Below are 27,909 nucleotides of genomic sequence, written 5' to 3' on the forward strand. Positions count from 1 at the left end.
ATGGTGCCCAAACCATTTCTTCTTTGAAGGTAGCCCATTGTTCAGCTAGAGTTTTTCCCTGCCAACCTTTGGTTCCAGTCTATCTGGCCCAGCTTCGTTCTTGCCCCACTGAAGTCAGCTCTCCCCCAGTTAATTATTCTTACTCTAGATTGCGCATTGTCCTTTTCTACCATCATCCCAAACCTTACCATACAATGATCACAGTCTCCTAAATGTTCCCCCATTGATACTTGACCCACCTCATTTCCAAGAATCAGGTCTAGCAGTGCCTCCTTTCTTGTTGGATTGGACACATACTGCTGTAGAAAATTCTCCTGAACACAATCTAGGAACACCTGCCCCTCTCCACCCTTTACACTACCACTGTCCCAGTCTACATTCAAGTAATTAAAGTACCCCATTATAACTACTCTATCATGTTTGCATCTCTCTGTAATCTCCCTGCAGATTTGTTCCTCTACATCCTTCTCAATAGTTGGCAGTCTATAAACTACACCGAGCAATGTAATTGCACCCTTTTTGTTCCTTAGCCCTAGCTAAATTGATTCTGTCCATGAACAGCCTGGGACATCCTCTTTCTCCAGCACTGCAATGTTCTCCTTAACCAATATGGCCACCCCTCCTCCTTTTCTATCTCTTCTGAATACCTTGTACCCGGGAATATCTAACACCCAGTCCTGACCTTCCTTGAGCCGGGTCTCTGTTATCGCCACATCATCATATTTCCACAAGGCAATCTTCTTTACTATACTCCGTGTATACATGCATAGTAACCCTGATTTAGAGTTTATTACTTTTTCCCTTACTCCAACTCTACCTATTAACTTAGTATTCTCTATTCTAGCGCAATCTCCCAGTCTCTCCCAGTATTTTGTGGACCTTGGTGTTACTCGCTAATATTCTCTCCTGGTTCCCACACCCTTGCCAAGTTAGTTTAAAGCCCTCCCAACAGCACTAGCAAAATGCCCCGCAAGGAACTCAGTCCCGGCTCTGTTCAGATGCAACCCGTCTGGCTTGTACAGGTGCCATCTCCCCCAGAGCCAGTCCCAGTGTCCCAGGAATCTAAAGCCCTCTCTCCTGCACCATCTTTCCAGCCACACATTCATCTGCCTTATCCACCTATTTCTGTACTCACTTGCATGTGGCACTGGGAGTAATCTGGAGATTACTACTTTTGAGGTCGTGCTTGCGAATTTTCTACCTAGCTTCCTAAATTCTATCTGCAGGACCACATCCCCCTTCTTACCTAAATTATGGGTACCAATGTGGGCCATGACCTCCAGCTGTTCACTCTCCCCCAGAAGAAAGATTTTCTCCAATTCATCAAAGTACCCTCGATAAGTGGAAGAGGCATTGCAGGTAGTTATAACAACCCCCAAGCTAACAAACAGGTCGCCCTCTGCAATAGAAGGAACGATCAGAAAGAATGGTCATAGGCTGTGAGGTAATGGAGTGATTAAGCCACAAGCACTTAGGCAATTACCATTGGCTTGGTTAGGCTTGAATGATGTTACAATAAAGACTCATACATTTCAAAAGAATGGTTTTATAGATGGCTTCTGTCTTATTTCATAGAAACATAGAAAAGAGGAGTAGGTCATTCGGCCCTTCGAGCCAGCTCCGCCATTCAATATGATCATGGCTGATCCTCTATCTCAATGCTGGATTCCAGCGCTCTCCCCATACCCCTTGATGCCATTAGAGTCCAGGAATCCATTTTCTTCTTAAATATATTCAGTGACTTGGCCTCCACAGCCCTCTGTGATAGAGAATTCACCACCCTCTGAGTGAAGAAGTTTCTCCTCATCTCGGTCATAAATGGCCTACTCTGTAGCTTGAGACTGTGGCCCATTGTTCTAGACCCCCCCAGCCAGAGGAAATACCATCCCTGCTTCCAATCTGTCCATCCTTGTCAGAATTTTATACGTTTCAATGAGATCTCCTCTCATTCTTCTGAACTCCAGTGAATAGAGGCCCAGTCGGCCCAATCTCTCCTCATATGACAATGCTGTCATCCCAGGAATCAATCTGGTGAACCTTCGCTGCACTTCCGCTATTTAAAGTATATCCAACATCAGATCTATGCAGTAGTTGTTGACAAATGGGACCTGCTGAGGGTGATCAATCAAAAACTACTTTAGTTATTGGAATTGGTCCCTATTAGTCCATCATTATGTCAGCCGAATGCTTTAATGGCTGAACGATATTTGAGACCCTTCAATGAGACATGGAAAGGTCTCCCTGGTAAACAGGACTTTGTTTTACACCATCGGCATCACTGGTTTTGTCAGTAAGTTTTTGCTGTGTAATTACAAGGGCTTCAGGAGCCATCCGGCAGGTTGAGGCAAGTGATGCTCTATTTATAGTGCAGAACTGGGTCCAATTGGACATTGAACATAGCATCATTCAACATTCAGTGTGACAAGTTTTCTCTAATCCATCGCTGTTACTCACACCTCCCCGAATATTTGAGCAGAATACGTGATCCACTCCAAAGAATATTAAAAATGGAAGTCGGATTATTGACCTGGGAATTTTAAAAGTCCATGGGGCGGAATTTTCTGCTCTGGAGACTAAATGCAGGGGCAGGCGGGAAAGTCGGCGTGTCTCCTGTTTGCCGGTGGGGCGGATTGCCGTGCCAGATTGTCTGCTTTTCACCTCATTATTTATGCATAAACTAAGCAGCTTGTTGCATCTCGTGGTGAGGCAGGCTGGGGTTCTATCTGCCCCGCTATTACCTCATCAGGTCGAAGTTCCGGGCACCATCTCAAAGTGGCGCCCACACACACGTTCACCCTCTGCAGCCTAGGACTTGTTGTGGGCGAGTGATGGCCCCAAGAAGAAACAAGTCCTCTGCCTCTAAGTTCAGTGACAGGTGCCTGGAGAGACTCCTCCAGACAGTGCAGGGCCGGCGGGAAGTCCGCTACCCCCATAAAGGGAGCTGGAGTTCCACCAACCTCACCACGCAGACTTGGGAGGAGGTTGCAAGGGTGATCAGCCCCTGTGGACCTCAGGAGAAAGACTGCCCTCCAGTGCCAAAAAGAGATGAGCGATCTCATCCGCTCCGCCCAGAGTAAGTCAACCTCCTCCTCACTCTCAACTAACACTCTCATGAGCCGAGCAGGCACTTGGAGGGTCACCGTCCACAGGGATCTCTCACGCTACCAGCAGAAGGGGCATCACCACTGAATCTCTCTCACACACTTTAACATCTTCATCTCTTGTGTCGTCCCACACAAGTCGTGTCTTCAGCTCTTACAGGGGTCCACTCGGCACACACCGAAGGCATGCACGCTTATCATCTGCTCTTGCATCCGTCCTCATCACAATTTATCCATCTGTCTTATTTGAAGGACAAGATCACCCACAACAAAGCGGGAGAGATCCCAGACCGGGAAGGGGGGTGGTGAGGAGATGCCAGAGCTCAGGCCCTTTGGAGAAGCAGGGGGCAGAGGACAGGGACTGTTCCTGCACCAAAGGCGAGGTCGGCATCTCCCAACAAGCCAGCGAGAGTCTATCTAGTCGGCATTACCCACCTGCTGACACTGGGAGGAAATTTCCTGTCCCTCTGCAGCGGGTTTAATGGCCCATGGCGGCGGTGAGGGGTGGGGGGTGGGGGAGGGGTGGTGGTGGACAATGCGGCGGGAGCTGAAAATTTGGTTTCCCGCCAATGTAAAATGACGGCAGGGAGTTATGTTCCTGCCCGCCACAGCGGCTCACCATTCCCGCCAGAACATCAGCCACGTGGATCTTCTCTGTGCAGCAGCAGCCTGGAGGAGGTTGGTCTCGGCACAGCAATTTCTTCCAGGGTTTGGATCTTCAAGCAGCAGGTGGGCGGCTGCAGGAGGTACTGTTGGGCGGTGATGGTCTGTGCTGGGGGTGGGTGAGGGGGGAGCAGAGGAATGAAGAGATGGGGGGGGGGGTCGCACGTGCAGGCCCAGAGCAGGGTGGGGGAGGTTGGGGTGGTAGGAGAAAGGGAGAGATTCTGCACGGGTCGTGGAATGGGCGAGCTGGTGTGGAGCAGGAGGGTGGGAAGGTGCCATGCAGGAATGTGGGTGGGGGAAGGGGAGGTGTGCAGGGCCATGGGGGTTGTGAGGGTGATAATGGGCATGCAGGGCGTGTTGAGGTGTGGATGGGCACGGGGGCAGAGGGAAGAGGGGAAAGGGATTCAGAGAGGGGGGTCAGTGGAGTCAATGGAAGAGTCCTGGGGGGGGCACACCGAGGGTACTGGTGATAGGACGGGATGATGATGATTAAAGGGGGCAATGGGAGCCGGTAGGGTGGGAGGGTGAGGGTTCAGCAATGGCAGTTGAAAGGGCGCTGAGGGTTGTTGGAGGGGATACAGAAGGTAACATGGATTTGGGGGGGTGGGCATGTCCTTTGCAACAGGGGTGGGCTGTTCAGGAGGGTAGAGGACTTCAACATTAATCTGCAAGGGATGAAAAATGATGGGGGAGGGTTGAAGGATGACCTTGGGGAGGTCAAAAGTGATTTCTGAGCGGGTGGGAGGGTTCAATGGTCATGGAGGGGTGGGTGCGGGGTGGGGAGGTGTGGGTGATGGAAGTGAAAAGGTATTAGACTCTACCTTGAAGGTGACAATGACCAAGGCTGCTCGCAACTATGCAGAGCCTTGTGGTGGAGATCTCGAGATGCTGCATGGGAGTTGGGTCATCGGGGGTGGTCGGAGATGCAGGTCATCACAACTGGACAACTGAAGGGGAACCCGCAGCATGTAGTACTTACAATGCTAGGGCATTGCGAATGGTGAGAGTGTGAAGGGCAAAGGCTCAGTGTGTGTGGGGGTCTCCTTGCACATGGCTCGCAAGGGCCCTGGTGAATACCTTTGCCTCTCTGCAAATGCCTGATTCTGGGGGACATGGAGTGTCCCTCAGACGATGGTGGGGGTGGGGCACACACAGGCTAAAGGACTATAGCAAATAAACCACATTAGACATGATTAAAGTGCAAGTGGACTATGTTTACAAAAGTGTTATAAGATTAACCATCATAGTGCACCCGTGCAACCACATGTGAAATCAAAACTTTTCTTTCCCTACTATTTCTTCGAAGTGCTCCCCCAACATCCACAGCAGGGGTGGAGGCAGCCTGCTGAGCAGCTGGCCCTGTTGCCTTGGATGACCTTGGCAGCCGTTCTCTGAAGACCCAAGGCCTGGAGGGCCCCAGCTTACTTTGGCAGTCCTGCTGTGGGGCTGAGGATAACGTTGAAGGGGTCACAGGCAGAGGGGATTCGGAAGGGCCTGACACCCTCAGAGAGTCCTCAGGGGAGGTCTCAGGGGTGTCCAACTACCGCTCCTCCTCTCTTTGGGTGCCCGAGGGCCCCCTGCCTGACTCCTTGAGGGGATGGGGCACCTGGAGGGAGGTGCCCCATCCCCCTCTCACATAGCCACAAAGCTCACCCATGGGTACAGTGATGGAGTGCAGGTCTGCGCGCATCTCTGGCAGAATCTGCTGGACGAGGTTCTCCATGGAGTTCACCACCCTCCCCATGGAGACCCCCATGGTGCACACGTTGGCACCACTTCATCAGCCCGCAGGCGGATAGACTCCTCCACGTCACGTGCCACTCTGTTGAGGGCCTCTGACTTCTCTGCCTGATGCTCCCTGTCTCTTGCTGCCTCTCCAGCCTCTCTTGGAAGGCCAATTCCAGAGGCTTGCCATTGGGCGTGAGCCTTGCCGAGGTCTCTTCCCCAGCACTCCTCCAAGCGCCAGTACTGGACTAGTATTCCAGAGACCCAGGGTAATGCTCTGGGGACCTGGGTTCGAATCGCACCATGGCAGATGGTGAAACTTTAATTCAATAAAAATCTGCAATTAAAAGTCTGATGGCAGCCATGGAACCATTGCTGATTGTCATAAAAATCCATCTGGTTCACTAATGTCCCTTTAGGGAAGGAAATCTGCCGTCTTTATTTGGTCTGGCCTACATGTGACTCCAGACCTACAGCATTTTGGTTGACTCTTAAAAAATGCCCCATAAACAAGGGCAATTCGGGATGGGCAATAAATGCTGGCAATGCCCACACCCCATGAACGAATAAAAAAAGCCCATCTCTCCATCTCCACAGACTCTGTCCCGCTCCTCTCCTACCAGCTGGGCTGCCCACTCCTCAAAGTCATTGAGGTCTTTGAAGTATGGCCGGCCCCCTCCCATCTTCTCCCTCTCTTTCCTATTATGGTTTAACTTATCCTGCACAAAGAGACTAGATGAGGTTGAGAACAGTTGGGTTTCAGGCATCTTACAAATAACCCACTGGATGGCGTGCTGCCAGGGTACCTCACACAAACCTGCACAATCTGCTTTCGGTGATCAGCTGCACGTTGAGAGAGCGAAAGCCTTTTCTATTGATAAATCAGAGTGGCTACAACCAGGGAGCTCTTAATGGCCACGTGTGTGCAGTCGATGGCACTGCAAATCCCACTGCTCTGGCAGCCTGGCTGGCTTCATCCAGGGAGAACTAGACATCATCGCGTACATTACTGAATAGGGCATCAGTGACCTCTCGTCTGCATTTATGAGTGGAGGATTGTGATATTCCGCAGAAGTCCCCAGTGGAGCCCTAGAACGAGTCACTCGCAAAAAAGTCGAGTGCAACGGTCACCTTTAGAGCCAGTGGCAATGGATGGCCTCCCAGTCCGTGCGGCATCAGATCCTACTGAAGAATGTGTCAAACGTGGGCCACCACATCCCTTGATAAGCGAAGGCATCTCCAGCACTGTCTCTTGCTATTCTGTAAGTATGAGAGGCATCTTCGGTACACGCTGGGTCGTGACAAACATCTCCATGGGAGTGGTGTCTCCTCCTCAGCTTTTGGGTCTTCATGGGGCCCCGCTGGCCCATGTTCCTCAGGGTGAGGCTCTTCCCTTTGCCCTGCCTGCTGGCAACGAGCCTCCCTTTTCCTCCTCAGTTGCATGAGAGCCATGAAGGAGGCAGGTTGCCAGCTGTCTACATTCTGCACTCCTCCTCCTGTCTGTGGAAGGATTGATCATGATTGAACACCACCCTGCGATGATCAACTTCCATCGCCAAGCTAGGGAGTCATTGTAAAGCCCTTGGGCTGCCCTCATTCCATTCTATCCCCAGATTCTCCCTTGCAGCTGAAGCACAGCCTTACGGAGCACTGGTAGCTGAGTTTCTCCACCATTCCGCTTGCCCACCCACCCCCACCGCCCCTTTGCCACGCTCCCCCCCGCCCCCAGATAATGATTATAAAGGCCTTTTCTTCCCCTTTCATCAATCTTGGTTTTCACCGGAATTGCTGAAAAAAAATGAGAAATCAAATTACTCTTCGCTTGAAAATCATTCAATTAAAAAAAAACACAAAAATACCTTCCATCCATTTGAGAAGTAATTTAAATGTTGCTGGAGTTGCAATATGTTGAGATTGCCTGTAGCCCAGTCGGCTTTTATTTTTTTATGGTATATATGGAACAAAACAAAAGGTGCAAACAAAGTTCAAACAGGTCCATTGCAGCGGCAATGCGAGTTCCGGTCCCCCTCATTATTTCTGCTGCATGACAATGTGTACACTCAACCTACGAAGTTGATCACCACTAGGTGAAGGATGGTGCTGGCAAAGAGGAAGTCTGCAAATGCTCGCTCAGGTGAGAGGCCAATGAAATCTCCTTTGTTCTGAGGGTTGATCTGTATCTGCAAGCAAACTGCCAGCACAAAGACCCCCCCACACAGGCGATGAATCCGGACCAGGAAGGAGATGAAGGGGAAAGTACCGGCCAGCGCACAAAAAAGGAACTGAGCTGCTCCGCTCAGCGCCATGTCCAGCAGGTACATGTCCAGCAGCTTCAGCCAGAGCGGAGTCCTCGTCGTGTATTCCTGAGAGAAGCAGCTGAGCACCGACAACATCCGGACCATTATTACATCATTACAGGGAGGCCGAGCCAGGTCTGTTTTCACCTCAGCACTCCAGAGCTCCACTTCAATAGGCATTTGAGTCTTCCTAACATGCCTCAGCTGAGCCTTGCTCTCCATGTCCTGAAATGGTCATTGTTAGGGTGCCCTTTCAATTGGCCCTAAAGTGCAGTAGTCGACTCCTCCCACAAGCCCTCAGGTCTCTCCCCAAGTGATTTGTTTTCCAAGGTTATTTTTCAACTACGTCATTACATCGGTTGTCAAAATGGTGCTGCTCCGCTTCTACTATGACACCCGCTTCCAACCCACTCCTGTCACCATCCAAGTCCCTCCTATCATCCTGGAAGAGCATCATGTGCAGTTTCCCTCCATCCAATCACTCTCCTGCCTCCCCCTTTAAGCCTGGAGCCCATCGTTATTCTACTAGATACCCCTGTCCTCACCCCCGAACCATTTTTTCTGGATCCCCCCATGTCAAACACACCTCTCCATATCTTGAGGCCCTGTGCACAGTGACCTACCGGGCCCCCACCCCCTGCAATGAAACCACCGAACGCCCCCCCTCATAGTTACCAGTTGCCCATTTACAGGCAGTAGGTGCTTCCCCTGAGTCAGCTGTGGCTGTGCTATCTGCCACCCAGTACCAAGCCACTAACCCCTGGACCCAAATGTGAGAGAGACTGACCATACCCTGACCACCATGCCACGCATGACCGACACAGCACAGATAGGCCCACCCCCTCCCTTGGACTGGGACCAACAATGTGTGCCAGACATAGCCCTGTAGCATGCCCCTGGACTGCCTTTACTTTCTGGCCCCGACTACATGGTGCACACTGTCGCGGACTATCTCAGAGTTATCTCCGCTCTTCTTTTAAACCACCCTTCACAGTCATGTGTCTCTGTCCGGCCCTTCTGTCACGGGATCCAATCACACCCTCAGTCAAGCGTATGCCTTCTCCCCCCCAAACCCCCCAACTTCCCTTCCCCCTGAGCAGCCTTGGCATGGATACAGAGCAGCCACAAGAGCAGCGCAGTGTAATGCAGACAAACGCTGCGCGTACAAACTTCAAAGTCGCGAGTGAAGTGCAGTCCGCCAGGTGCACGCCACTCATGTCTGGTCGTGAATCAGACCGGTCTAAACTATCTGCTGATGGGGCAATTAAATTAGGAGGGTGAGCGTGATTCCGGCGAGCTGGGTTTTTTAAGAGCACTCATGAGATGCAAAGGCTTTTCCCGACATGGCACACCGGGAAGTCTGACAACCAAAGGGGAAAATTGCAAGCTATTTTCCTGCCAGCGGAAAACTGACTTTTGGCCGCATCCGAATTTTCTGTTCCTGCCCATCGCTGGCAGGACAGGAAAATCCCTCCCGCCCTACCTTTCTGGCGTCTGGAATGAGGTTAAAAATTCTCCAAGGTAAATTTTCATCTTCACCACCCTTTTTTTAAAAATTCATGCATGGGATGTGGGTGATGCTGGCTAGGCCTTTGTGCAGAGGCCATTTTTAAGAACCAACCACATTGCTGTGGGTCTGGAGTCACATGTAGGCCAGACCAGATAAGGACAGCAGATTTCCTTCCCTAAAGGGCATTTGTGTACCAGATGGGTTTTTACGACAATGGTTTCATGGTCATCATTAGACTTTTAATTCTAGGTTTTTATTGAATTCAAATTCCACAATCTGCTGTGGCAGGGTTCAAACCTGGGTCTCTTGATCACTCGTCCAGTGACAATACCACTACGCCATCACCTCCCCTCACCTGGATGGGGATCTCACATGGATCTTTTGAGTTAAAGCCAAGAGGCTCCACTTCAATACTAGCCCAGGTGGTGAAGATAAAAACTCATCCCACTGTGGTCCCCCACAGCCTAAGGAGCTGTAAGGAAAGAGCAGCCGGGTGATGAAAAGAACAACCACCCTTCAAATCTGAACGGGGCTCATTTGCATGATTTCCATAGCCGAGTTTCAATTAGAAGCTTTCCAATCAGCAGACAGGCTCCTCACTGCAGAAGGGAGATAAAACTTGAATGAATACTGTACATCGACTGAAATGAAAGAATTAGAAAGAAACGGACTTGTCTATATAACACCTTTCACACCCACAAGACACCCCAAAGTGCCTTGCTGCCAAATGAAGTACTTTTGAACCACAGTCATTGTTGAAATACTGGAAATGTGGCAATCCATTTGTGCACAATTTGTTCCACAACAGCAATGTGATAATGACCAGGTAATCTTATTTTTTAAGCGATGCTGTTTGAAGGATAAATATTGTCCAAAATTCTGGGGTTTAATTCCCTTTGAAATAGTACCATGGGACCATTCACATCCGCCAAGGGGGCAGATGGGGCCTCAGTTTAACATCTCATCTGAAAGACCTCATGTCCAACAGTGTAGCATGCCCTCAGTACTACACTGGGGGTGTCAGTCAACATTTTTGCTCTCAAGTCTCTGGAGTGGAACTTGAACCCAGAACCTCAGACTCCAAGGCGAGAGCGCTACCCATTGAGCCACAGTCAACACACAATGGGCTGAATGACCTTTCCTCATTGCTATTTTACTAGGTTGGCACTGTGTCCCAGGGCTACTTAATTAACTGCCAAGTATTGAGCCAATCAATCGGGACATCAAGAAAGTCTTTGGGAAGAACGGAGTGTCACTGACCAGACTGCACGAAATTCATGACAGAAACCCTTGGTTGGAGCAACACCAATATAAAAGCAGCTACAGTCAGGCTTTTTTCCTGGACAGTTATTGATTTGATCTTCCCAAATTTAATACACTATGGGGTTAACTTAAACTTTGTGCGATAGTGTCTAACGGGTGAAGTAAATGGAAATGAAAGTCAAGAGAGATGTCAGGCGAGCTGTCGATTTACTATCACCTGGTTAAACCAGCCCCCACAGTCACATGTCTCTGTCAGCCCTTTCCCTCCCAGGCTCCAGTCAACCACTCCCCACTCCCAGTCAAGCATGTGCCTTCCCCGCAGCCCCCCCTCCCCCGCAACTTCCCTTCCCGCTGGACTTGCCTGAGCAGCCTTGGCACAGAGATGGAGCAGCTGCAAGAGCAGTGCAGTGTAAGGTAGGCAAATGCTGCGCATACAAACCTCAAAGTCATGAGTGAAGTGCAGTCTGCCAGGTGCACGTCACTCATATCTAGTTGTGAATCCGATTGGTCTAATTATTTGCTGACGGGGCAATTAAATTCAGAGAGCGAACGTCATTCCAGCAAGCTGGGTTTTTACATGAGCATTCAGGAGATGCAAAGGCATGCAAATTTCTCTCCCCCATCCTGCAATTTGTCCAGCCACTATCTGGAGATCCTGATGACTTTTAATACAAGGACAAAATTCAGGATTTAAAAACATTTTCTATTTCCAATGGTTCTAATCCATAAAGTAGGCATTGTGGAGACCCATGCACACTGTGCAGGAGTTATTAAGTCCTGCTGCAGCTGTTTTTAGTGCTTCCAATGAAAATAAACAGAAGAGGGACATTTGAGGAGGATAGTTTAAGTCTATTGGATCAAAGGCTACTCATAGGTAGAATTGGGCGCTGCTAAATCTGGCTCCCTTCTCTTGCTGACAGTCTCATAGAATAAGTTTTTCATGGGTCTACTAGTCTATTGTCAGGATAAGAAAGGTGGAATTTTCAGCATAAATGCCAGGAGCTGGTTCATGTTTGCTAGGCTTTCAGAATCCAAATTAAATGGGGGCCAGTATAAAATCCATTCACATTGGCTCCCATCTATGTCTAACAGAGCCAAAATTGGAAACATATTGTTTGTGCTAAAATCAAATAATTCACTAGTTAGATTGCAGTTAGAATATAAATTAGGATTTTCCTGGGTGTACCCCCAGGTGCACTGGGAACAGCGATTATTGGGGAAAATGGCAGGTTGGAGTGCACTTCTTGAAGAAAATCAGCATACTTTCCTTTGTTTAAATGGAAGGAATAATGGTGCAGTTTTCTTTGCTAATGTGTCCTCTAATCCATCCAATATTTCAATTATTTGAGCCTATCCATTGTGGCCTATCCAGGGTGGACAGCCAGGAAATCTCCCATTTTGCATCCAGCTGTGGACATTTCCCTTATGGAGAGGGTACGGAAGAGATTCACAAAAACGATCCCGGCAGTGAGAAGCTTTAGTGATGAACATAGACCAGAGAAACGAAGGCTCTATTCCTTAGAACAGCAGAGGGCAAGAAAAGATCTGATAGAGGCATCAAAAATAATGAGGGGTTCAAAAGGTACATTGGAAAACAAAAACCTGTAGCCAGTGAGTCAGTAATTAGAGGGCAGGCATTTAATATCATCCTTAAGAGAGCAAAAAGGATTTCTAAAAATGGTTATGGGGAAATGGATTGACAGTAAGTAAATAGCTCTTTCAAAGAGCTGACACAGGTGAGATGGGCTGAATGGCCTCCTTCAGTGCTGTCATATTCTATGGTTCTTTGAATGAACTTCCAGTTTCTTGGTCTAGTAGTCACAAATTGGCTTCATTGCAAAAAATAAAAAATGGCAAAGAGAACTAGAAAAGCTAGTCAGATGTACCTTATACCATTTGCAGCTTCAGTGTTTTACTCAATCTTTTGGTGACCATAAGATTTATGTCGTAGACCTGTTTGGCAGCATGATACTTATTCTTGGATTACAGTCCAATCCCCTCCCAATTGTACTTAATGGGGATGGTCTTCCAGTGCCAGATTCCATCCTCTGCAGTTTGATAGTGATGAGATGAGATGAGCTATGAGATGAGACAATACTGTTAGTCTAGTAAAAGAGGATGACTTAAATCACGCACATGTTGTCCGTGCTTAAGACAACCTTCTTTGCCTGTACCAGAAGCAGATGAGCTGCTATAGCAGCGTCATATTCTTTTACACCAACACAGAAAGTTGGCACAGAATGCCAACTAGAAACCTTCGTACAAAGCTTCTCCTTTCTGTGGATTTCTCCCTCCCAGTCTGTCGAACTCCATCTCGTATATACAGATATATAAATGCATCCTTTATTGATCTTGGGTTGCTGAACTACATATTGTCCATTAGTAGATAACGCAATTTTCGAAGTCCCACTGGGATCAAACCTGTAGCAAATTCTGCACTGCTTTGCTTGGTTCCACTGCACTCCCTTATCAAGGCATTTAGTATATAATCTTAATTGCCTTGATTGTGCTTCATCATAATAATGGAAAAGGGAACTGAGTGTCATCGAAAGCACAGAGGGTCTATTAGTATTCCAGCAAGGCTCGACATTAATCATCAAATCAGTGTTGGACTCAGCCCACTTTTTTGTCTTACAAAGTCCCTCCTTCCAATCAGTCTCCATTCTGGGTTGTGCTTAGCTCATAGCACTCATAGCACTACAGGAGATCCTGCTGACTTTGAATACAAAGACCAAATTCAGGGTTTAAATATGTTTTCTATTCCTAGCAGGTTTTTGCCCATAAACTGAGCAGTCACTGGAAAAACACACACGTTGCTGCAGCTCTTTCAAGAGTTGCAGCAGCTATTTTAAAACTTCCAATTAAAATCAACAGAAGAGTGATGTTGGGGGAGTATGATAGGGCTGATTGAATGAAAGCTGCAGAGAGATCCATGAGGGAAAAGGTACCACACTCACAGTCACACCAAAACCTGACTGGGGAAATTCAAGCAGGTGAGTTAGACATTCATTTGGTAGGTGAGGACACGTTCAAGTACTTTGAATTGGAAACGGAATTTAGGATTAAGTATCTTAATGTTCTTTCTTAGCTGGGAGTGATTGCAAGGACTGAGGGGAAGTGTGTTTTTTTGATGAGGGCTTTGATAGAAGTAGTTGTGAAAGGGAATCAGTCATCTGTGTGATACAATTCTGGGCCGCAAATTGTCTGACATTGCAGATGTTAGCCTGGAAGAAGACAAGGGGGCAAATGGCCTTTACTGCTACTGGTACTTCCATACCGATGGTGGAGATTGTCTGTAGATCTCCTTACAATGCATAAAGCATCTCTAAACTCAAGTCTGTGGAGACAGCCCTCCCCTATCATTGCCAAGTAGCTGTGCTTGGGTGTGTAGACACAGTTTGTTTGTATGTCTAATGCTTACTTTTTTAAAAGCATAATCTGGCCTGGCTTGAGGCCTAGAGAAAAGACACTGATCAGTTACTTACTGATATACGCTGCCTTGTCTGTCACCATATATTTGTTGCGGTTAACACTGGAAAACATAGCCTTCTCATCCCCTTCAGAAGCAGGAATTACAAAATATTTCTGCAAAAGATAAGCATATAACAAATCCTTGAAAAAAACCCATCAACACAACATTGAATATAAAACTCAGCAGGTCTGACAGCATCAGCGGAGAGAGGATCAGAATTGATGTTTCGAGTCCATATGGCTGTTCTTCAAGCAGCAAGACCTGTTGAGTTTTTCCAGCATTTTCTGTTTTTGTTTCAGATTTCCAGATCTGCAGTATTTTGCTTTTATATCGGAATATAAAACGGTTTCCTATCCACTCAACGAGGAAAGAAAATTAAGCTGCTTTAGTCTCCCTGAATACAAGTAAAAGACCATCACCAACAAAATTACAGTAAGAGATGCTGAAGAATATAACTAATAATTCACATAAATGCTGATTACTCACGTGAATGAATTATAGCTTAACCATGCTGTTTATTCTCACAGTACCAATTACACTATTTTAATGATGTTGAAATGTGTCCAAGTATGTGGAAAAATGATTCGACTTCAGACGGAAAGTCAAGGTAAAAATAAAAGCCAGTTGAGCCAGGAAACTTCATCACCCTAACTTCCTCATCACTATTTCTAATGCTCCAATTCCTTTCACGCGACCTTCTGCTTGGTAGACCATTCCTATGGGTCTGTTGGGATTGTCCCAATAGCTTAGGGTATCTTCAGTGGGCACTTGCCCTGGAGAAACTGCATTAATGCTGTTTTGCATTAATGCTGCAGCCCTGTAATCACAACACAATATCCTATTTTTCTCTATGTAATAAATGCAATTAAGAAATTACACAGGAGAAATTCAGTTAAAGAATACAATTGTGAGAGTGGTTTATAGTATTATCAGCTAATCCGTCAACTAAATTAGTGCCTTACATTCAGTTCCAGGTGCCTGTTTTACAGAACCTGCTGCAAAGAGCTCAAGTGTTTTACTGTCCTGGCAAAATGCCATTTCCAAACACTCAGTTTGAGCTTTTCAATTTGTTTTACTGCTGTTTCAAATAGCCTGCTACATGTATTTAACTTTCTCAAAATAACCAATTAATGATGCTATGTTTTAAAGTAATTTTAATTAAAATGCATTATTTTAGACATTAGGGACTAAAGGCCATTTTAATTTACAGACTGAGTCTATGGAGAGCAACCCACAAGCTTCCATGTCAAAACTGCAGCTGTGTCAAAGGTCTCTCTTTGAATCGAGGCAAAGTGCATTCCGGGAGCCTGGATTTTATGGGGCACTGTAGATGCCCCCCTCCATGGCTCCCCAGCTAAGAAGTCGGTGGGGGAGGGGCCATGCCTGATGCTCGGAACAGGTGCCCTACATCAATTAAGTGGCTAATTGGCTATTGAGTGAGTTAAGGCGGGACTTTTGCCCCTCAGGAACAGGAAATCCCAGCTCAGAGAGCTACCAATGAGAGGCCGGCAGCTCTCCAGTTCTGGCAGCGCCACTGGAACCGGTGGCCACTGCTAGTACTGCACTTGGGGCTTGATGAGGCATTCAGCGCTGGATCAGGTTGTGGTAAATGTTTAGGGGTGCAAAATTTAGCCCATGAATTCAGTAGAGCTGTGACTGATTTGTCTATGCCAAGGCATAATTACATTATGATGCGGTCAACAGATGATATCATGGCATGCAAAAGGCCTCAGGCATTTTTTGGGCACTTCACATCATGAGGTGGAGGTAGAGCGTGTGCAGGAGTGAGGAGGTTGGTTGCTTTCATGATGATGCCACATTGAGAAATTTTTAATGCAAACTCACTTCACTTCTGGAATTAGTTTAGCTGCAGGTTTGATGCTGAATATTAAACCAAGTGCATTCATTATTCGTGCATACAGCTCCCACAAACAGTAGGTGTTAGGAACTAGATATAGTTTTGAGTTTATACCTTTTTTATTTATGTGTTAAGAAAGTTAAGAAAGGTGAAACCTGGGTTTGGTTTCACTTTAGCCTTTTTTGGAATGGAGTCAGGAAGTTTCCAGGCTCTATTTGTAAACATGCATTCATCTCAGCCTCCTTCAGAGGTCCCCAGCATCACAGATGCCAGTCTTTAGCCAACTCAATTCACTCCACGTGATATCAAGAAATGGCTGAAGGCACTGGATACTGCAAAGGCTACTGACCCTGACAATATTCCGGCAATAGTACTGAAGACTTGTGCCCCAGAACCTGCCAAGCCGTTCCAGTACAGCTACAACACTGACATCTACCCGGCTATATGGAAAATTGCCCAGATATGTCCTGTACATAAAAAGCAGGAGAAATCCAACCTGGCCAATTACCACCCCATCAGTTTAGTCTCCATCATAGTAAAGTAATGGAGGAGGTCATCAACAGTGCTATTAAGTAGTGCTTGCTTAGCAACAATCTGCTCACTGACACCTAGTTTGGGTTTCACCAGGACCACTCAGCTCCTGACCTCTTTACAGCCTTGGTTCAAACATGGACTAAAGAGCTGAACTCCCAAGGTGAGAGTGACTGCCCTTGACATCAAGGCTGCATTTGACCGAGTGTGGCATCAAGGAGCCCTAGCAAAACTGGAGTCAACGGGAATCAAGGGGAAAATTCTCCGCTGGTTGGAGTCATACCGAACATAAAGGAAGATGGTTGTGGTTGTTGGAGGTCAGTCATCTCAGCTCCAGGATGTCACTGCAAGAGTTCCTCAGGGTAGTGTCCTCGGCCCAACCATCTTCAGCTGCTTCATCAATGACCTTCCTTCCCTCATAAGGTCAGAAGTGGGGAGGTTCACTGATGATTGCACAATGTTCAGCACCATTCACGACTCCTCAGATACTGAAGCAGTCCATATCTAAATGCAGCAAAACCTGGACAATATCCAGGCTTGGGCTGACAAGTGGCAAGTAATATTCGTGCCACACAAATGCCAGGCAATGATTATCTCCAACAAGAGAGAATCTAACCATCACCCCTTGATGTACAATGGCATTACCAGCACTAAATCCCCCATTATCAACATCCTGGGGGTTACCATTGACCAGAAATTGAACTGGACTAATCATATAAATACTGTGGCTACAAGAGCGGTCAGAGGCTAGGAATCCTGTGACGAGTAACTCACCTCCTGACTCCCCAAATTCTGTCCACCATTTACAAGGTACAAGTCGGGAGTGTGATGGAATACTCCCCACTTGCCTGGTTGAGTGCAGCTCCCACAACACCCAAGAAGCCTGACACCATCTAGGACAAAGCAGCCTGCTTGATTGGCACCTCAACCACAAACATTCACTCCCTCCACCACCAATGCACAGTAGCAGCAGTGTGTATCATCTACAGGATGCACAGCAGGAATTCACTAAGGTTCCTTAGACAGCACCTTCCAAACCCATGGCCACTACCATCTAGAAGGACAAGGGCTATAGAAAGTTGCGAACACCACCACCTGGAATTTCCCCTCCAAGTCACTCACCATCCTGACTTGGAAATATATCGCCTTTCCTTTACTGTCGTCCTGTCAAAATCCTGGATCTCCCTCCCTAACAGCACCATATGTGTACCTACAGCACATGGACTGCACCGGTTCAAGGCGGCAGCTCCCCACCACCTTCACAAGGGCAACAAGGGATGAGCAATAAATGCTGGCCCAGCCAGCGAAGCCCACATCCCATGAATGAATTTTTAAAAATAATGTTTTCTTGAAGTGAAAAGGTGGGTTACCAAGGGGTTAGTAGGCTTGAAAAGTTAAAACAAATAAAAAGTAGGGGGGAAAAAAACCCATACTGTGGCCTAGCAACAGGGAATGAGTGAGTGACTCAGTGACACGGAGAGGCAGAAAGGCAGATTTTAGTTCAGTTAGTACGTGTATACCACACAGTGAAGACAGAAAAGGTCTAAGACTCTCTCTAGCTGGAAACGGTACCAGACTGCTGAGGATATGAGTTTAAGGAACTCATATATATTGCTCTACAATTAAAGTGATAGTGAATTTAGAGTGAGTTTTCTGGTTATCTCAAGGGAGATACGAATGGTGAAGGACTTCTAGTGAATGTTCAGAAGTCTGCAGGAAAAGAAACCTCTTTGCAACTAAACCAGCTTTACCCTCGGTGAGGAAATAGTGGTTATCTCTTCACTGGAGTGTTGGGTCTGTAAGGGTATTGCTGGGATAAAAGGGATAGCGCAAGTTGAATCAATGTTGAAATCTTTCCAACCTTTCTGTTGTTTAGTGTAATATAGTTAATGTTTCTTGTTTAATATATTTTTGTTAAAAAGTCAACTGCAAACTCCTGTGAATTGTTTAAGTACTCTCCATGGTTTAAATAAAAATTATGGTCTATGAAGCCAGGTTCCATTCTGGGATCAAATGTGTCCAGTAATAACATCAGCTGGGATCATAACATAGGCCCAGAACTGCCTGATGACAGTGGGCGCAAATGCAGGATGACGTTTATTTTTCTGGCTGGAAACAGAGTGTTGATTTATTCGAATGCAAATTAGAACCATAGAACCATAGAACACTACAGCACAGAAAACAGGCCATTCGGCCCTTCTAGTCTGTGCCAAAATATTATTCCGCTAGTCCCATTGACCTGCACCTAGTCCATAACCCTCCAGACCTCTCCCATCCATGTATCTATCTAATTTATTCTTAAAACTTAAGAGTGAGTCCGCATTTACCACGTCAGATGGTAGCTCGTTCCACACTCTCACCGCTCTCTGAGTGAAGAAGTTCCCCCTAATGTTCCCCCTAAACCTTTCCCCTTTCACCCTAAAGCCATGTCCTCTCGTGTTTATTTCTCCTAATATAAGTGGAAAGAGCCTACTCGCATTTACTCTGTCTAAACCCCTCACAATTTTGTAAACTTCTATCAAATCTCCCCTCATTCTTCTACGCTCCAAGGAATAAAGTCCTAACCTGTTTAATCTTTCCCTGTAACTCAACTCCTTAAGACCCGGCAACATCCCATTAAATCTTCTCTGAACTCTCTCAATCTTACTGATATCCTTCCTGTAGTTAGGCGACCAGAACTGCACACAATACTCCAAAGTTGGCCTCACCAATGTCTTATACAATCTCACCATAACATCCCAACTCCTATACTCAATACTTTGATTTATGAAGGCCAGTATGCCAAAAGCTTTCTTTACAACCCTGTCTACCTGTGACACCACTTTCAGGAAATTATGTATCTGAACTCCCAGATCCCTTTGTTCCTCCGCACTCCTCAGTGCCCTACCATTTACTGTGTATGTCCTACCTTGGTTTGACCTTCCAAAATGTAACACCTCACACTTTTCCGCATTAAATTCCATCTGCCATTTTCTGGCCCATTTTTCCAGTTGGTCCAGATCTCTCTGCAAGCTTTGAAAGCCTTCCTCGCTGTCCACAACGCCTCAAATCTTAGTGTCATCAGCAAACTTGCTGATCCAATTCACCACATTATCATCCAAATCATTGATATAGACAACAAACAACAATGGTCCCAGTACAAATCCCTGAGGCACACCACTAGTCACAGACCTCCAGTCTAAGAAGCAATCATCCACTACCACTCTCTGTCTTCTCCCACACAGCCAATTTCGAATCCAGTTTACAACCTCTCCATGGATACCAAGTGTCTGAACCTTCTGAACTAACCTCCCATGTGGGACCTTGTCAAAGGCCTTACTAAAGTCCATGTAGACAACATCCACAGCCTTTCCTTCATCTAATTTCTTGGTAACCTCCTCGAAAAACTCTACAAGGTTCGTTAAACACGACCTACCACGCACAAAGCCATGCTGACTATCCTTAATCAGCCCTTGGCTGTCCAAATAATTATATATCCGATCTCTCAGAACACCTTCCAATAATTTACCTACTACTGACGTCAGGCTCACTGTAATTACCTGGTTTACTTTTGGAGCCTTTTTTAAACAACGGAACAACATGAGCTACCCTCCAATCCTCCGGCACCTCACCCGTGGCTAAGGACATTTTAAATATTTCTGCCAGGGCCCCTGCAATTTCTACACTAGTCTCCCTCAAGGTCCGAGGGAATATCATGTCAGGCCCGGGGAATTTATCTACCTTTATTCGCTGTAAGGCAGCAAGCACCTCCTCCTCTTTAATCTCTATATGTTCCATCAAACTACTGCTTGTTTCCCTTCCTGCCTTATACACTGTGCCAGTTTCCTGAGTAAATACTGATGCAAAAAAACTGTTTAAGATCTCCCCCATCTCGTGAGGCTCCACACATAGACGACCACTCTGATCTTCAAGGGGACCAACTGTGTCCCTTACTATCCTTTTACTCTTAATATACTTGTAGAAACCCTTCAGGTTTACCTTCACATTATCTGCCAAAGCAACCTCATGTCTTCTTTTTGCCTTCCTGATTTCCTTCTTTAGTATTTTCTTACATTGGTCAGATTTCTTTCAGAAAGTATTTTGGAATATGTGTAATTTAGGAAATGGTACATTGTAAGTGTAGCATTCTTGGGAGGAACAGGTGACCATGGATCGATAGGTCCCAAAGCTTTCTACCACTGGGTGTTTCCTCACCTCATGTCTGGGTCAACTATAGACTAATTGATAAAGATTGATTGCTACACTATAGATTCATAGAATGGTTACAGCACAAAAGTGAGCCATTCAGCCCTTCATATCCATGATAGCTCTCTGCAAAAGTGACTTGGCTATTCCTACTTCCCCACCTTTTCCTCGTAGCCCTGCAAATTTTTTCTCTTCACATAACTGCCCTTTTGAAAGCCACAATTAAATTATTGTTGTATCATCAACCACCAGGAACGTAGAAGGCAAACTAGATGAACCTTGGGTCTCTTACCACCTGGCCACTCCAATGTTACTATTTACATCTCTGCATGCCTGTATATCTTATAACCTCCAGGACTGTGTGCTCACAATGCAAGGAGTAATGTAGCTCCTTCCACTGTCATGCTCAGTTTGCATTAGGTCTACTACACAGGCCCTTAAATCTCCTTCCTACTCTTTCAGTGGACAATTCCCACAATACCTGGTCCCTTGGTGAGCAGTTCCCTCCTTGCCATCTGTTGCCCCCTTCCCACTCAGGGCCTGTTTAGTCTCCTATATTTAATAGTGCACCTGGTCCTGCAGCCAGATTACATGCCATTCTGTACAGGGGTAGAGTTTCCTAATCATTTTAGGTCTTGGTGAGTCATGTTTTCCCCCTCCACTTTACATCATACACAATTTACTGTTCCATTAACTTTAAATTGTGAAAGGTTCACTACTGCCTGTTTCTCGTCAGCTGACTGGAGTTAAAATTACTCCCCTGTTGGACTAAGCTTCCATCTATACCACCTGGGCACAAAACCTTGCCTGGGTGGTACACAGAATGGAAAATCCAGCTGGGGTAGATTCCGTACACATAGCATATCCTGCCCAATCACAACTTGCATTTTTATACAGTGCATTTAAATTAGAAAAACATCCCCAAAAAATTCTGCGCCAAGTCACATAAGGAGATATTAGGACGAGTGACCAAAAGCTTGGTCAAAGAGATAGACTTTAAGAAATGTCTTAAAGGAGGGGAGAGACGTGGACAGGTGGAGAGGTTTAAGGAGGGAATTCCGGAGCTTTGTGCTTAGATAGCCAGAGGTAAGGCAGCCAATGGTAGAACAATGAAAATCATGGATGCGGAAGAGACCATGAACTTGCAACCCCCAGCCCCCCATCCCCCACTCCCCCAATTGCACTCACCACGTCAAAGCTGCAGTTGATGGGCTCACCACAGAGCATTTTCAGGGACCACAGGAAGTTGAGCATTGGTGCATAGGTTCCCTTCCAGCAGCCGACCAACATTCGCACCCTCACTTTCCGCAGAAAGAGAGCTTCCCGTAGCCCATTATCTATCAAAGGCCAGTACCTGAAACACAATTAAATTATTGCTTGCCTTGAACGGAACAAATGGAACAGATATTCTGACTATTAACTCTGGTGGCCTCTATTTCCAGTCTCAGCTGGCACAGTGCTTTCTGGACTCTAAGATAGAAGTGAAAGATGTGAAGGTATTGTTACGATCCACGTGGAGACCAATAACTTTTAAAAAGGAATTCAAACTCCCAGTGAATAGCTGAAAGGACAAGATTTCACCTTTTTAAGACATTTACTGTAACAAATAAACTAACAGCAACATTCACCAAGCACTATTTCAGTAGGCATCTTATACTTTAAACTACAGAATTTTTCCCTTTTACTTTTAACACAATTGAAAATTCCACTCCACGGTTATACTTTACACTGTCCCTAAAGTAGACATTCAGTTCTCCTGGAACCAGTCCAAAGTGCTTCTTAGCTTCTGAGAGCTTACTTCTGTTCTTTTCCTTTTCCACCTGATAACCTTTTATTCCAGAACTCTTTCATAGCAAGGTTTTTCCTGGAAATTCTCCCTCTAGCTCAAGCTAGGTGAATCTTCCAGCCTCATTTCAAATCCTCATGAGATTGGTACTTTCAATCCAGGTGAGAAGTCCCACCTGCGTGGCAAACCATAGAGACTTACCACCTCTATTTGCTTCCTCTCTCTCTTTCTCAGGTCCTGGCAGACAGACCTCTCTGTGAAATTCAAGGATATCTTTCAGAAGAACCTTGTAATCCGATCCCACAATGGCCTCTTATGTATCCTTCCCCTCTCAAAGCTCATCTCCATGGTAACATGAATCACATGGGCCTTGTATCCAGGTAGACATGCCAATTAACTATCCTTTGGACCCCAGCTTCATTCTATCTTGAAATTAGTAGACAGTTACAGTATAACAGTTTACAAAACTTGACATTCTTAAAACCTTCCCAGGACTTTGGAGACTAACAGTCTACTCACTGTCAGCACAGATGCTTTTGCTAGTATCTACAAGTATGAACATCCTGAACTTGCTTCCCAGTAAAATGAATTGGTACCCCTTTAATGTTTAGCAATCAAACCACTCAAATTTGCTGTCAGCGAATCCAGAACAGATCACACGACCCCCTTCATTCCTCCATTTCACCCTATGTTAAAACACAGTCCCAAAACATAACCATCCTATAAAATCTCACTTTTGTAACAGTAGATGGTCGACAGTTAAAGAACTGAGCTTAACGGTACTCTGAATTGCAACCAGCTTTGCTATTTAAACACAATTTTCTTGAAATCGGGAAATGAATTCTAATACCAAGTTCTGAATGACAACAGGGATCAAAATATTCCCTTTTTCCAACTGAAATAGGTTTATTCCTTACCTAACAAGTCTCTATTGTACATCAAGATTCAACCAGTGCTCAAGGAATCTTCAACAACAAAGGTCTTTCAACTGCTGAACACTATATCTACCTTCATTGTATTCAGGTTCTAAGGGGCAACCAATAGGTTAGGTATGTTTATTATGAAATTTCACATCCCCTAAAGATGATTTTAGGGATTAGAGAGCACAAGGGTGATTATCCATACAGTTGTTCAGCAATATAGAGGCAACACAAGCAGCTAAGAACATACTTGCATTTCTGCAACATCTTTTACAGCCTCAGGATGTCCCAAAGCACTTTACAGTCAGTGAAGTACATTTTGAAATGTAGGTGCTGTTCCGAGCAGCAACTTTACCATGGCCTTCTAACCAAGAACGCTGGTAAATCAAGTCGAAGGTCGATTTTTTGATGGCCACACTATAAGACTGACCAAATGGAATGGTGACGAGCTGCTCTACCCAATCATGTACACGATGTGTTTTTAATAGCCTAGAAATTATTGTTTTGTCTATTAGCAGATAAACATAGAATCATAGAAAAATAGCGCACAGTGAGGCCATTCAGCCCATTGTGTTTATTATGTTACTGGCTCTTTGGAAAAGCTATTCAATTAATCCTGTTATAGAAACATCTGTGATAGAAACAGGTTACATCATCAACTATTTTAATACAGTTGAGAATCATTTATTTTAATTAAGTTGATGTCTCTGTAAAAATAGCAATGTAATACTTTTAAGACAACACCCTTAAGCTGCAGTAATTCCCTACTTTTCATGTATGCTGAGCAGTAAATAGTGGTTTTCTCAATCTCAGTGTTAAGACACTCCATTGTTATTGAACAACATCACTTACTGCCCCAAGTCTTTCACAAAAGACTTCAAACTGAGGCACCATCTGCCCCCTCAGGTATGATATAATAGATTCCTCGGCACTATTTCAGAGGAACAGGGGAATTCTCCCCTAGCCAATATTTATCCCTCTATCGACATCACTAGAACTGATTATCTGCTCATTATAGCATTGCTGTTTGTGGGAACTTGCTGTGTGCACATCAGCTGCTGCATTTCCCAAATTACAATGGTGACTGTACTTCAAAAGTACTCCATTGGTTTTAAAGCACTTTGATGATGTCCTCAGCTTGTGACAGGTGCTATGTAAATGTAATTTCTTCCTTTACAGAACAAACCGGCTATCATTTTATTTGTTCCATTTTTCCGACAGCTTCACTAGCCAGCATCTACTTCCTCAGCTGTTTCATCTCACACGCTATTCTCGCCCCCACAGTGTGTCTATGTGCCTTATTCGTTCACCTAAGTCTCTGAATTTCTAAACCTCCACCAGAAAGATTGCTAGATGCCCCTTGAGCCCGGATTTCGGTGGCAGGAGGGTTGCGGTTGATGACAAACTATCAGTATTCACTGTCATTGCCCCTCTGAAATAAACCGCAGCTTCAAAAAGCAATACGGGAATCCTGAAGTTGCAGGCTGAAGCTCAATGCTCCATCATCGTCCCTCCCACATTCCCTCAGAGCCAGCAATCACTGAAATCGACAGGATCATCCCCTTTCCTGTGCTGACGTTGGTTTTAGAATCCCCATAAAATGTTATACCTTGTTCAATCAGGTTTAACTGGGTTTTTAAACAGAGACGTGAGTGTTGTTAAACGTCACAATTATGATTGATTCGATTTTTTAAACTGAATTTGAATTTTATTCAGAATAAAATTTGCTTGATATAAACATGTTTGAAAACAATTTTATTTTACTGTTTTGTTTCCTGGTTGGCTACCCATGGAAATCCTTTAATGCTATTGGCTCTTTGACAGCTTGATGACAATATTGCAATTCCACACTGAGAATCCCCAGTAAAGAATGTTACAATTAGTTGCAATATCACAGCAGGGCGATAAAGAGTTAAATTTCTCACCACCGAGTTCGCTAGATCTCTCAGCAAGGTTTACTTTGCTTACTTTACTCCAGGCCAATAGCCTTAACCACACAGTCCCAGTTCCAGCCCCAAGAGTGCCCAGCACATAAAAGCGCAATCAACCTCATTACAAACTCATCTCTCTCCGTGTTTTGTTCGAGATGTGTTCTAAGTTCCAGTATAAGCTTTCATTTTCTTGAGGCAGGGATGGGGACAATGGGCTGAAATTGTGTTAGATGTTTATACTTTTAGCCTTGTGCTATAACTGACATTTAGAGTGATTGGCGAAATTACCCAGAAAATGAAAGTAAATCAAGTAATTGCCAGGATTAACCAAACCGTCACTCCAAGCACTTGTGTGGGCTGAAAGGTCATTTGCTGTTAAACCCAATTTGTCAAGCTGTTTGAGCCCTTCTCTACTCCCAGCCCAGGGGATTTATAAAATGACCACAGCTAAGTTCAAATAGAATAAATTGTAAAGACAAAATACTAATAAAATGTTTTAGAGGTGATGAATTCAAGGAAAAAAAATATATATATTTATTACTTTCAGCTTTTATGATCAGGAAGGAGAGATGCATTCCTGTTGCACCTTTCATTATTTCAGGGTATCCCAGAGCGTTTAACAGCCAATGAAGTACTTTTTGAAGTGTAGTCACTGTTGTAATGTAGGAAGTGTGGCAGCTTCTTTGCGCACAGCAAGGTCCCACAAACTGCAACTGATAAAGGCCAGATAATCTGTTTTTGTGAGGCTAGTTGAGGGATAAAAATTGTCCAGGGCACCAGGGAGAACTTTCCTGCTGTTTATCTGGTCATTTTCACATTGCTGTTTGTGTGAGCTTGTTGTTGGGATATTGGCTGCAGCTTCATTAACAGCAGCAACTACAATTCAGAAAGTATTTCATTTGCTGCTAAGAGCTGCGGAAATGCCCTGGGGCATCTGTGGAGAGAGAAACAGTTGTATGACTCTTCTACCTCTCTTCAGCTCTGAAGAAATGTGATGGATTTTATACTGTTGAAGAGGGGGTGGAGCAGGTGGAGCAAAATAGAAGGTCAGGGATAGATGAGAGCTCAGGAGAGATTGACAAAGATGTCATGGACACAAGACAAAGGGAGTGTTAATGGTAGTGTTAAGGACTAAAGAAGGTGCTGATAGTGGCATAAAGGTAAGATAGCAGATTGTGTTAATTGCAGAACAAGGGCAGGACACCATCTGCTCTCTTAGTTACCGAGCAATGTGTAATGGGGAGGGAGGAGACGAGCCAGATGGAGGACAAGATAGTGTGTAGAAGTGAGAGGAACATTTGCAAACAGGAAGACTTCTGGAATATAAAATCTGGAAGGTTAAATCTCATAGTTTGGATGAAAATAAACGGTATTGTTTGCATACACAAGCATTAGGGAATAACGAAAGTCTTGATCGTAAGAGTCCAAATTATTCTTCATTATTTATTTATGAAATTGGATATCTAGTCCGCCAGTTCCCAGAAAGCTGTACTGCACTTACAGTACACGAGACTGCATTTAGTGTCATGTAGCTTCCTGCTACATCTAAAAAGCATCTTGTATTTATACCACATTAAAGTGCTGTCCAAAGACAGGAGGGAATGCACACTCACGTTTCTGTCCATTTACTAAACAAGTTAAGCCAAATGTCGGAAACGTCATGACAGAACATGTTGGTGAAATGTCGGGGCTCGATTTGAAAACTGTTCAAAAAAAGTGGATTGAATGAAGGCGGGGGCATGGAGGGAGGGGAGCTGCTTTTGACCTTTACCCCAGCATGTAATGGGCAGTTAAAACTGAGCATGTCACTGACCTGTTCACAACCCGATCCTTCCTTCCTGTTTCTGATATTAACCTGCAGGGTTCAGCAGGTGGATGAGGTGACCACCTAAAGCAGGCTTGAGCCACAGGTTTATGTAAATTGGTGTTGTGTTATGTTTTTGGGACTCCAATGGGATTTTAACTAGGATCGGAGTGCAGTGGCCTTCCCAGAAGGCTGGCAATTAACGGGGGGAAAACAATGGGCTTGGAAAAACTTGCATTTACCCCACAGGGTCCCACAGGCAGAAATACAATAAGGACCAGATGTTCTGTTTTTAGGTGTTGCTTGAGGGATAAACATTGGTCAGAATGCCAGTGAGAAGTCCCCTGCCCTTCCCAACAGTGCCATAGGATCTTTTTCATCCACATGGAAAGGCAGACAGTTTAACGTTTCATACAAAAGGTGGCAGCTTCAACCATGCAGCATTTCCTCAATGCTGCACTAGAGTGTCAGCTAGGTTTCACACTCGGGTTTCTGATCTCTGGAGTGGGACTTGAATCTACAGCCTCAGCATGCCAGCCACTGAATTCACAGCTGACACCAGAAGGACAGAGGGGCCCCTCCATATATGGACAAAACTTTCCTTTTCATGGCCCAGAGGAGCAGGTGTGCTGCTCTGAGCCCAAGGAGGAAAGTTGCAGCCTATCCTATCCCTGACTCCTCCTCCCCAACCAGGCCAGAAGACCTTCCCAAAACACCCTCACCGTCACTTATCTGGAAACTGGTGAGGGATCTGATTTTTTCCCATCAGCAGTTCTCTGTATCCTTTTCTCAACCAGGAATAGACCAGAATTTAAATGAGACCAAATGTTAAACGGTTTCCTGCTGCCTCAGATTACATTAAC

The 27,909-nt window shown here is 45.4% G+C and overlaps 1 protein-coding gene and 1 pseudogene across 2 annotated transcripts in view; both read right to left on the minus strand.

Annotated features, from left to right (window-relative positions):
• The window catches only part of LOC144690164 (inactive phospholipase D5-like), a 116,630-nt gene that overhangs the window by 20,102 nt on the left and 68,619 nt on the right, over nucleotides 1–27,909 (minus strand). The window contains exons 8-10 of one of the 2 annotated variants that reach the window (XR_013578780.1): nucleotides 21,794–21,959; nucleotides 14,045–14,144; nucleotides 12,446–12,638 (exon numbers count right to left, since the gene is read on the minus strand). Coding sequence is in view for 1 of the 2 variants with exons in the window: in XM_078557617.1 (XP_078413743.1) it covers nucleotides 14,045–14,144; nucleotides 21,794–21,959 (266 nt within the window). In the remaining variant the exon portion in view is untranslated. The remainder of the gene's footprint in view (nucleotides 1–12,445; nucleotides 12,639–14,044; nucleotides 14,145–21,793; nucleotides 21,960–27,909) is intronic. The other variant, XM_078557617.1, reaches the window with a different exon arrangement.
• Nucleotides 7,550–7,891, minus strand: LOC144690165 (dolichyl-diphosphooligosaccharide--protein glycosyltransferase subunit DAD1 pseudogene; annotated as a pseudogene).

Source organism: Cetorhinus maximus, chromosome 14 (genome assembly GCF_964194155.1).
Source record: "Cetorhinus maximus chromosome 14, sCetMax3.hap1.1, whole genome shotgun sequence".
Classification (NCBI taxonomy): Eukaryota; Metazoa; Chordata; class Chondrichthyes; order Lamniformes; family Cetorhinidae; genus Cetorhinus; species Cetorhinus maximus.